Source organism: Pantherophis guttatus, chromosome 7 (genome assembly GCF_059756535.1).
Source record: "Pantherophis guttatus breed Tessera chromosome 7, ASM5975653v1, whole genome shotgun sequence".
NCBI lineage: Eukaryota > Metazoa > Chordata > Lepidosauria > Squamata > Colubridae > Pantherophis > Pantherophis guttatus.
Genome location: NC_142069.1, coordinates 72,531,077 through 72,542,966, shown reverse-complemented (window position 1 = coordinate 72,542,966; position 11,890 = coordinate 72,531,077). Strand labels below are relative to the sequence as shown.

The window sequence follows — 11,890 nt, the reverse complement described above, 5'->3', positions numbered from 1 at the left end:
CGACCAGCCGGCGCGCGGCGGAAGAAAAAAAAAAGGGGTTGGGGAGGCACGTGGCGTGGTTCGCGGGGTTTTAGTGCGCGAGGAGGAGGAGGAGGAGGAGGAGGACGACGGAGGCCTTGCTGAGGGTTGAGCTGGGTGTATTTGGAGGCTTGGGGTGAAATGATCCACCTTTTGTCCAAGGGCTTTTCGTTTTTCTGGCGGAACGCCGAGCAGGAGATCGAAGAGGCGTCTCAATCGGCCCGAGGTAGAAGAACGGAGATCACTTGGTGCTTTTTTTCCCCCCCCTTGTACTAATAATTGATTGGACGGTTAAAAAAAAAAGTGCAATAAGGGAGCGAATTCGTATCACATGTTTTCTATGCAAAAAGACCTTGACAGGGGAACTGTTAGGCCTACAGGAATTCAGCTTAATTAATTTAATTAATATATTTGCTATGGCCATTACTCCCCAAGACTGGGCGGCTTGGAAAATCACTACCACCACCACTACTACCCCCAAACACAATCTCATTTTTTCTTTTTTAATTTGGTTGTGCAAGGGGTTTTGCTTCTCCCATTAAACGGGTTTATTAATTGGTTGCGTTTATAACTGGGGTCTCCAACCTTGGCAACTTTTAAGCCTGGAAGACTTCAACTCAAGGGTGAAATCCAGCAGGTTCTGACAGATTCTGGAGAACCGGCAGCGGAAATGTTGAGTAGTTTGGAGAACCGGCAAATACCACCTCTGGCTGGCCCCAGAGTGGGGTGGAAATGGAGATTTTGCAATATCCTTCGCCCAGGAGTGGGGAGGGAATGGGAATTTTGCGGTATCCTTCCCCTGGAGCGGGGTGGGAATGGAGATTTTGCAGTATCCTTCCCCTGGAGTGGGGTGGGAATGGAGATTTTGCAGTATCCTTCCCCTGGAGTGGGGTGGGAATGGAGATTTTGCATATCCTTCGCCCAGGAGTGGGGAGGGAATGGGAATTTTGCAGTATCCTTCCCCTGCCATGCCCACCAAGCCATGCCAAGAGAACCGATAGTAAAAAAAATTGTATTTCCCCACTGCTTCAACTCCCAGAATTCCCCAGCCAGCAAAGCTGGGAATTCTGGGAGTTGAAGTCCTCCAGGCTTAAAGTTGCAAAGGTTGGAGACCCCTGGTTTATAATGTTTCAGAGTTCAAGGTGGCATTTAGGATGGTCTCCCCCAAATGTTCTCTCCACAACGACTCTTAAGGGCTAACTAGCATGGTCTGAAAGTGATGCAGCCCCAGTAATGGATTTGTGGTGGTGCGGAAAATGACAGTTCGGTTTTCCCAGTTAACCTAATGCAACAGCAACCACGTTGGATTGGCTTCTGATCAAGACCAGGGAATCTTTGGCTCTTTACAAAATGGGGTATTTTCTGTTCAGTGGAATATGAAGATCAAATAATGATTACCTTTCTTTATATGTATGTCTGGTCCACAAAGTTATAGCTGTCGCAGCACCCCTTGGTCACATGATCAAAATTGGGTGCTTGATAATATGCTTGTGCTTATGACCTCAGGGTGCTTCCCCATCCACCCATCTCCACGTCTCTGTCCTTTTGACTGTCCTGCACAGTGGCAGTAGGGATGAAGTAGAAGCTCAGGCCCTTCAACATTTTTCCATCAGCCACTTCCACCAGAGTCTCTTCTTCAGCCCTAGTACCACCATGGCAGGGGTGAAATCCAGCAGGTTCTGGGGAACCGGCAGTGGAAATTTTGAGTAGTTTGGAGAACCGGTAAATACCACCTCTGACTGGCCCCAGAGTGGGGTGGGAATGAAGATTTTGCAATATCTTTCCCGAAGGGAATGGGGATTTTGCAATATCCTTCCCCTGCCATGTCCACCAAGCCACGCCCACTGAACCGGTAGTAAAAAAAAATTGGATTTCACCACTGCACCACGGCCACTAAGGAGTGCTGCCTCAAACACTGCAGCCAGCCACCGCAGCATAAAGCCCTTTGTGCTCCATTGGCCCTCCCACACTCAGCTGACCATAACCGGCTTCCTCCCACTGTTGAGGTATACTCAGCCGGGTCCTATGCTGCACCAGGCCTTTTTCCCAAGACTGCAAACACGGTTCTGCAAATTGTACATGTCCTCACAGCTTGGAAAACAGCATGCATGCATTGGAGAACAGTATGCGTGGCACAGGGTTTCAGGCGGTACTCAGAAGTCGCACCAGTATTTCAGCTGGAGCTGAAATAGAGGCCTTGCAGCAATGAGGCCCAGCTCAGACTTCTGAAAGCCCCAGGCCTATACTTCAGCACTGGTACCGCCACCATCACCACAACCAAGGAGTGCCATTGTGCAGGACATACAGAAGGGCAGAGAAGGGGTGGGGATCGGCAAATAGAGGGAGTTCCAAGAAGAGGCAGCCGCCTACCTTACTGAGACTCGGGCCTCAGAGGGACCAGCCGAAGTGCTGTTCCAGATGATGTGATGAAAAGCATGCTTCCTTGGTCCCACATCGGGTGAAATGCTCCCAGTTCGGACCAGATCACCCGATCCGGTAGCAATGGTGGCGAATGGTTCAGAAAAAAATGCTTTTAAACGCCTCTGACGATCCCAGCTGAGGCTGATCGTCAGAGGCTTTTAAAAGCGTTTTTTTTTACAACCTCTTTGGCCAAAGAGGTAGAAAAAATGCTTTTAAAAGTAAAAAAAAAAAAAGTTGGGCATGCCCACCCAGTCACATTACCCCCCCCCACCAAGCCACGCCCACAGAACCGGTACTAACAAATTTTACATTTCACCACTGTCCCACATGATGGCAATATTTAATGGAGGGGATCTAGAGCACATCCACTCTGCTGTGATATACTGAGGGCCAGAAACAATTGGAAACAAGCATTCTCTCAGGTATACAGTACTGGCCTTAGGCTATATAGGGCTTCATGATATTAATACATTTGTGTAATTGTATGCATGACAAAAATTAGGAAATAATCATCTCCAAAAACTTAACTAGATTTTTATTGGGAGTTAGTGTTAAATGCAAAGTATAAACCTCTTTTAAAAAGACGTATTTGAAGTACACGAGTTATATGGCTTAGGACCTGGTTATCTACGGGACCGCCTACTACCACCAATAGCCTCCCACCGGCCAGTACGCTCTCATAGAGAGGGACTCCTCCAGGTGCCGTCAGCCAAACAATGTCGGCTGGCGACCCCTAGGGGGAGAGCCTTCTCTGTGGGGGCACCTACCATCTGGAATGAGCTCCCCCCAGAGATACGGAGGATCCCGGATCTGTGCACCTTCCGCCGCACTGTGAAGACCTTTTTATTCCATCAGGCGGGCTTGGCCTAATCTCTTCCCTTTTTAAATATGTAAATTTTAATCTGTTTTTAAATTATTGGGGTGTTTTAATTTGTCTGGACCAAAATGATTTAATTTGATTTTATCTGGTTTTTTAAATTTTTTGTATCTATGTTATTTTATTGTTTGGCTGTTCACCGCCCTGAGTCCTTCGGGAGTAGGGCGGTATACAAATCAAATAAATATAAATATATAAATATATATGCTGTTCTTATCCTGAGATGCAGAAGCAAGTTTCCTAACATTTGTATCTTTGAGTATAACTTTTATTAAAAACAAAGTTTAACAATAATAAAGTTACTTTAGGAAATTGTTACTTAGACTGGCTCTTACTTTCTAAGAAATACATTGGCATTTTAATTTTTAATGTTTTTGGATATAATTGCTAGTTGCGTAATTGTTACATAACCTGTTTTATTTGTCACATAATGTTTACAAGCTTTTAGTAAGTATATTTCTAAGAAATACAGTTCTCTGAATATTACTGCATCCCACATGTAGGCTTATGTTCTTGAACTAGAAGCTGTGAAAATGTTTTTCTCAGAATGATAGAAGTACACATTCTTGAAATGGGTAGTCTGAATTTAAATTAGAGTAGGAAATCTGTCCTCCCTGCTACAGTTCCCACAATTCTTGATAATAGAGTGGGAGGGGAAATTAATATAAAAGCTTTGAGGGATGCAAGATTGCCTACCCCAAACCAAGAACTTTAATTTTAGAATATTTTAAGGAATATGTCTTGGCAAACAATTCCCAACAAAGCTAGTCTGTAGCAGTAGAAAGAATAGCTTTCTGTCACTTTAAAAAGTAAAAATAAACTAAAATAGTTTAGTTTTAGGGATTAATTGACCTTGGAAGCCATTAGTGTAGAATAGGCTTTGTGGTCTTGTTTAGACATTATGAGTCATGTTCTAGTAGAGTGGAAGAAGTGACTTTAGCAACCAAGTACATACTGGAGAAAGGATAAATGATACTGGAAGCAGGGAGGGTTAAGGAGCTTTCATTTTAGTTCCAGAAAAAAATGCCATGAGAGATTTGATTTGATTCGTTGAAAACTTTAATAACAATTTGGTGATCACAGAAGCTCTGCAAATTTTCAGCTAGAAAAATGTACAGTAACTGTTAAAATGTTGGATTATACCTTAGGAAACCCAACTGAAGCCAAGAAACTCACTGACTGATTTTCTCTGCTCAGCCATCCTTAAAATGTTCTTTGGGGAATTGAGTGAGAGTGGCAAGTTGCCTTGACCTCCTCCAAAAAAGGAGAAACATAAATCTAGTAAATGAATAAAAATAAAAGTCAGTGCTTGCAAAATATGTGTCCAGTTAATTCATAGCATGATTCAAGTAGATCAGATTTCTTAGCAATATATTTGCGATCAAGATACATGGAATAATTTACATGTATTTCTTCGTTCCTTTGTGTTACCATGTTTGATAAATAAATGCAGTACAATGTATTGCATTGCCTCGTTTCAGGATATAAGGATATATATTGAGAGTCAGTTTGGTTTAGTAGTTAAGACATCAGGCTATGAACCAAGAGACTGTTAATTCTAGTCCTGCCTTAGTCAGCCCTCTGGGTGACTTTGGGCCAGTCACTCTTAGTCCAAACCACCACCATCATTGTTGTGGGGAAAATTGGATGTGGAAGGAGTACAGGTAGTCCTCAACCTACGACCACAATTGAGCCCCAAATTTATGTTGCTAAGTGAGACATTTGTTAAGTGAGCTTTGCTCATTTTACAACCTTTCTTGCCACAGTTGTTATCTGAATCACTTGAGTTGTTAAATTAGTATCACGGTTGTTAAGCCAATCTGGCTTCCCCATTGACTTTGCTTGTCAGAAGGTCACAAAAGAGGATCATATTATTCCCCCCCCCCCCCGCCCCCGGGGACACTGCAACCGTCATAAATACATACTAGTTGTCAAACATCTGAATTTTGATCTTGTGATCATGGAGATACTGCAACAGTCGTAAGTGTGAAAAACAGTCATAAGTCACTTTTTTTCAGTACTGTTGTAACTTCAGACAGTCAGTAAACGAACTGTTGTAAATCGAAGACTACCATACCTGCATCAGGCATGTTCACCATCTTAATTTTTTTGGGGGGGGGGAATGAAAAAAAATCAAAAATAAACGAGAGGGCTAACTAGTGAAATTTTAACACTAGCTTAGCAGTCTTGCAATGTTTTATATAAGTAAAAGTTTAGAGTTACACAAAATTTGTTTATATAAATTCTTCTGCCTCTTAAGGAAGAGTTGCTTAAAGTTGCAAAGGTTGGAGACCCCTGGTTTATAATGTTTCAGAGTTCAAGGTGGCATTTAGGATGGTCTCCCCCAAATGTTCTCTCCACAACGACTCTTAAGGGCTAACTAGCATGGTCTGAAAGTGATGCAGCCCCAGTAATGGATTTGTGGTGGTGCGGAAAATGACAGTTCGGTTTTCCCAGTTAACCTAATGCAACAGCAACCACGTTGGATTGGCTTCTGATCAAGACCAGGGAATCTTTGGCTCTTTACAAAATGGGGTATTTTCTGTTCAGTGGAATATGAAGATCAAATAATGATTACCTTTCTTTATATGTATGTCTGGTCCACAAAGTTATAGCTGTCGCAGCACCCCTTGGTCACATGATCAAAATTGGGTGCTTGATAATATGCTTGTGCTTATGACCTCAGGGTGCTTCCCCATCCACCCATCTCCACGTCTCTGTCCTTTTGACTGTCCTGCACAGTGGCAGTAGGGATGAAGTAGAAGCTCAGGCCCTTCAACATTTTTCCATCAGCCACTTCCACCAGAGTCTCTTCTTCAGCCCTAGTACCACCATGGCAGGGGTGAAATCCAGCAGGTTCTGGGGAACCGGCAGTGGAAATTTTGAGTAGTTTGGAGAACCGGTAAATACCACCTCTGACTGGCCCCAGAGTGGGGTGGGAATGAAGATTTTGCAATATCTTTCCCGAAGGGAATGGGGATTTTGCAATATCCTTCCCCTGCCATGTCCACCAAGCCACGCCCACTGAACCGGTAGTAAAAAAAAATTGGATTTCACCACTGCACCACGGCCACTAAGGAGTGCTGCCTCAAACACTGCAGCCAGCCACCGCAGCATAAAGCCCTTTGTGCTCCATTGGCCCTCCCACACTCAGCTGACCATAACCGGCTTCCTCCCACTGTTGAGGTATACTCAGCCGGGTCCTATGCTGCACCAGGCCTTTTTCCCAAGACTGCAAACACGGTTCTGCAAATTGTACATGTCCTCACAGCTTGGAAAACAGCATGCATGCATTGGAGAACAGTATGCGTGGCACAGGGTTTCAGGCGGTACTCAGAAGTCGCACCAGTATTTCAGCTGGAGCTGAAATAGAGGCCTTGCAGCAATGAGGCCCAGCTCAGACTTCTGAAAGCCCCAGGCCTATACTTCAGCACTGGTACCGCCACCATCACCACAACCAAGGAGTGCCATTGTGCAGGACATACAGAAGGGCAGAGAAGGGGTGGGGATCGGCAAATAGAGGGAGTTCCAAGAAGAGGCAGCCGCCTACCTTACTGAGACTCGGGCCTCAGAGGGACCAGCCGAAGTGCTGTTCCAGATGATGTGATGAAAAGCATGCTTCCTTGGTCCCACATCGGGTGAAATGCTCCCAGTTCGGACCAGATCACCCGATCCGGTAGCAATGGTGGCGAATGGTTCAGAAAAAAATGCTTTTAAACGCCTCTGACGATCCCAGCTGAGGCTGATCGTCAGAGGCTTTTAAAAGCGTTTTTTTTTACAACCTCTTTGGCCAAAGAGGTAGAAAAAATGCTTTTAAAAGTAAAAAAAAAAAAAGTTGGGCATGCCCACCCAGTCACATTACCCCCCCCCACCAAGCCACGCCCACAGAACCGGTACTAACAAATTTTACATTTCACCACTGTCCCACATGATGGCAATATTTAATGGAGGGGATCTAGAGCACATCCACTCTGCTGTGATATACTGAGGGCCAGAAACAATTGGAAACAAGCATTCTCTCAGGTATACAGTACTGGCCTTAGGCTATATAGGGCTTCATGATATTAATACATTTGTGTAATTGTATGCATGACAAAAATTAGGAAATAATCATCTCCAAAAACTTAACTAGATTTTTATTGGGAGTTAGTGTTAAATGCAAAGTATAAACCTCTTTTAAAAAGACGTATTTGAAGTACACGAGTTATATGGCTTAGGACCTGGTTATCTACGGGACCGCCTACTACCACCAATAGCCTCCCACCGGCCAGTACGCTCTCATAGAGAGGGACTCCTCCAGGTGCCGTCAGCCAAACAATGTCGGCTGGCGACCCCTAGGGGGAGAGCCTTCTCTGTGGGGGCACCTACCATCTGGAATGAGCTCCCCCCAGAGATACGGAGGATCCCGGATCTGTGCACCTTCCGCCGCACTGTGAAGACCTTTTTATTCCATCAGGCGGGCTTGGCCTAATCTCTTCCCTTTTTAAATATGTAAATTTTAATCTGTTTTTAAATTATTGGGGTGTTTTAATTTGTCTGGACCAAAATGATTTAATTTGATTTTATCTGGTTTTTTAAATTTTTTGTATCTATGTTATTTTATTGTTTGGCTGTTCACCGCCCTGAGTCCTTCGGGAGTAGGGCGGTATACAAATCAAATAAATATAAATATATAAATATATATGCTGTTCTTATCCTGAGATGCAGAAGCAAGTTTCCTAACATTTGTATCTTTGAGTATAACTTTTATTAAAAACAAAGTTTAACAATAATAAAGTTACTTTAGGAAATTGTTACTTAGACTGGCTCTTACTTTCTAAGAAATACATTGGCATTTTAATTTTTAATGTTTTTGGATATAATTGCTAGTTGCGTAATTGTTACATAACCTGTTTTATTTGTCACATAATGTTTACAAGCTTTTAGTAAGTATATTTCTAAGAAATACAGTTCTCTGAATATTACTGCATCCCACATGTAGGCTTATGTTCTTGAACTAGAAGCTGTGAAAATGTTTTTCTCAGAATGATAGAAGTACACATTCTTGAAATGGGTAGTCTGAATTTAAATTAGAGTAGGAAATCTGTCCTCCCTGCTACAGTTCCCACAATTCTTGATAATAGAGTGGGAGGGGAAATTAATATAAAAGCTTTGAGGGATGCAAGATTGCCTACCCCAAACCAAGAACTTTAATTTTAGAATATTTTAAGGAATATGTCTTGGCAAACAATTCCCAACAAAGCTAGTCTGTAGCAGTAGAAAGAATAGCTTTCTGTCACTTTAAAAAGTAAAAATAAACTAAAATAGTTTAGTTTTAGGGATTAATTGACCTTGGAAGCCATTAGTGTAGAATAGGCTTTGTGGTCTTGTTTAGACATTATGAGTCATGTTCTAGTAGAGTGGAAGAAGTGACTTTAGCAACCAAGTACATACTGGAGAAAGGATAAATGATACTGGAAGCAGGGAGGGTTAAGGAGCTTTCATTTTAGTTCCAGAAAAAAATGCCATGAGAGATTTGATTTGATTCGTTGAAAACTTTAATAACAATTTGGTGATCACAGAAGCTCTGCAAATTTTCAGCTAGAAAAATGTACAGTAACTGTTAAAATGTTGGATTATACCTTAGGAAACCCAACTGAAGCCAAGAAACTCACTGACTGATTTTCTCTGCTCAGCCATCCTTAAAATGTTCTTTGGGGAATTGAGTGAGAGTGGCAAGTTGCCTTGACCTCCTCCAAAAAAGGAGAAACATAAATCTAGTAAATGAATAAAAATAAAAGTCAGTGCTTGCAAAATATGTGTCCAGTTAATTCATAGCATGATTCAAGTAGATCAGATTTCTTAGCAATATATTTGCGATCAAGATACATGGAATAATTTACATGTATTTCTTCGTTCCTTTGTGTTACCATGTTTGATAAATAAATGCAGTACAATGTATTGCATTGCCTCGTTTCAGGATATAAGGATATATATTGAGAGTCAGTTTGGTTTAGTAGTTAAGACATCAGGCTATGAACCAAGAGACTGTTAATTCTAGTCCTGCCTTAGTCAGCCCTCTGGGTGACTTTGGGCCAGTCACTCTTAGTCCAAACCACCACCATCATTGTTGTGGGGAAAATTGGATGTGGAAGGAGTACAGGTAGTCCTCAACCTACGACCACAATTGAGCCCCAAATTTATGTTGCTAAGTGAGACATTTGTTAAGTGAGCTTTGCTCATTTTACAACCTTTCTTGCCACAGTTGTTATCTGAATCACTTGAGTTGTTAAATTAGTATCACGGTTGTTAAGCCAATCTGGCTTCCCCATTGACTTTGCTTGTCAGAAGGTCACAAAAGAGGATCATATTATTCCCCCCCCCCCCCGCCCCCGGGGACACTGCAACCGTCATAAATACATACTAGTTGTCAAACATCTGAATTTTGATCTTGTGATCATGGAGATACTGCAACAGTCGTAAGTGTGAAAAACAGTCATAAGTCACTTTTTTTCAGTACTGTTGTAACTTCAGACAGTCAGTAAACGAACTGTTGTAAATCGAAGACTACCATACCTGCATCAGGCATGTTCACCATCTTAATTTTTTTGGGGGGGGGGAATGAAAAAAAATCAAAAATAAACGAGAGGGCTAACTAGTGAAATTTTAACACTAGCTTAGCAGTCTTGCAATGTTTTATATAAGTAAAAGTTTAGAGTTACACAAAATTTGTTTATATAAATTCTTCTGCCTCTTAAGGAAGATCTGTCTAAAAAGGTGGAGTTGTATTTGCTTGGCTTGTTTGATGTTTCTGAAACTATTGGCCTTTCATCTTCCTGGGTGGTATATTTGGAAAAGAATTTCCACCATCTTCTAGGATTCATATTAATTTCTGTGTTGTCAGTATGAACTTTCTAGCTAATTGATAAGTCTGTCCAACATGTTTGTACAAGCAGATGTACCTTTGAAGATATCATACAAGTGAATTTTAATGCGTAATAAACTAAAGAACCTTTTCAGAAAATCCATAAAACCCCATGCTTGGAAAATAAGAATATATAGAGATTTAGAATATTGTTGACAATTTACATATAAGGTGAGATGTGCTTGACAATGCAGTTGTCTTTTGTTTTTTGTTTTTTTGTTGAGCAGTAAGAACACTGAATTGGGATGTGGTGGCTCAGTGGCTAAGATGCTGAGCTTGTCAGTTGAAAGATCGGCAATTCAGCGGTTCGAATCCCTAGTGCCGCGTAATGGGGTGAGCTCCCGTTACTTGTCCCAGCTTCTGCCAACCTAGCAGTTCGAAAGCCTGTAAAAAATGCAAAGTAGAAAAATACTTTGGTGGGAAGGTAACAGAGTCGGGAACGACCAGCACATATGTGCGAGGGGAACCTTTACCTTAAGTACGCTGACTGTACAACTGAATGAAACAGGATAGTTTACTTTCTACCATACTCATTGCTGAGTAAATTCAAAATAGTATCTTAACTTCTTTCAGGCAGGCAAAGTAGAAGTAATACATTTTGATTTGTTTCAGTTCTGATACCAAATTGTGGAGTGATACTACAAGGATATTTTTATTGTGAAAGTGCAATGTTTTTCAATTCAAATGTTATGAAAAAATATTGAGTATCTGTTGTTGATAATCATTAAGTTGCTTAGCAATTCATATTATATGATATAGGACAGACACTTGATTCTGTGAACATAAAAGGGAAATGTTAAAAAAATGTTGTACCAGTAATATTTTGCGTGCTGTTTTCATTTGTAGAACCGCTTTGCAAAGACTGACCTATCAGAATCAACTGACTGTGTGTGCTTTACTCTTTTCTATAATAGAGTACAAAGAAAAATAATTTTTAAAACAGATTTTTCTGGCGAGTACAGATTTATTTAGTATTGACATAAATGTTTCTTTTTTTATAGATGACAAGCGGATAAAAACAGTAGAAGGTGTAATAACAAGATTTTGTCCGGACTATGGGATGATCGATGATTTAATTTGCTTTACCAAGGATGCTGTGATGAGGAGTATGCCACTGCAAGTCGGACAGAGAGTAATAGCTTACGTTGAAGAAGATAAAATATCTCATGGATTAAGAGCAGTCAGGGTGAGGTTAAAATAACTGGAGATGCTTCTTAAGCTTTAATTGTTTACAATAGTGGTTTCTCAAATTGGATCACTGAAAGAGGCTGCAGAGTTTATAACAAGGGGTCTGTGATATGGATCAAAGAAGAAAACAAGCAAGCCCAAAGCTCGCTCACACAGCTCCTCTTCTTGCATGGACTGAAAGGTACTTCACTGCCAGTAGTAAGATGGAAGGGAGAAACAGGACAGGAGTAGAAAGCCCCCAAAGTAAAGAGTCTCAAGTTCCAGTTGGGAATTTTTTGAACCTCAACCTCAAAGGCCATATCAATAGCTTGTTCCAGCCTCCTGACACAGGAGCAGAGCTGAGAAAGAAGCACCTTCAATTCCCGTGGCTCTGGAGCCGCTTGTGGCTCTTTCATCCCTCTGCTGTGGCTCACTGTTGCTAATTGGCTCCACAATTGATAGGGCTTTCGGTTAGGACAGGTAGAGGAAAAAGGATGCTGCGC

The 11,890-nt window shown here is 41.7% G+C and overlaps 1 protein-coding gene across 2 annotated transcripts in view; it reads left to right on the top strand.

Annotated features, from left to right (window-relative positions):
• The first annotated feature begins 19 nt into the window (after positions 1 to 19).
• The window catches only part of MOV10L1 (Mov10 like RNA helicase 1), a 55,943-nt gene continuing 44,072 nt past the window's right edge, over positions 20 to 11,890 (top strand). For both annotated transcript variants that reach the window (XM_060687151.2, XM_087874226.1), the window contains exons 1-2: positions 20 to 244; positions 11,222 to 11,406. In XM_060687151.2, coding sequence (XP_060543134.2) covers positions 160 to 244; positions 11,222 to 11,406 — 270 coding nt within the window. In that variant the 5' untranslated portion in view covers positions 20 to 159. The remainder of the gene's footprint in view (positions 245 to 11,221; positions 11,407 to 11,890) is intronic.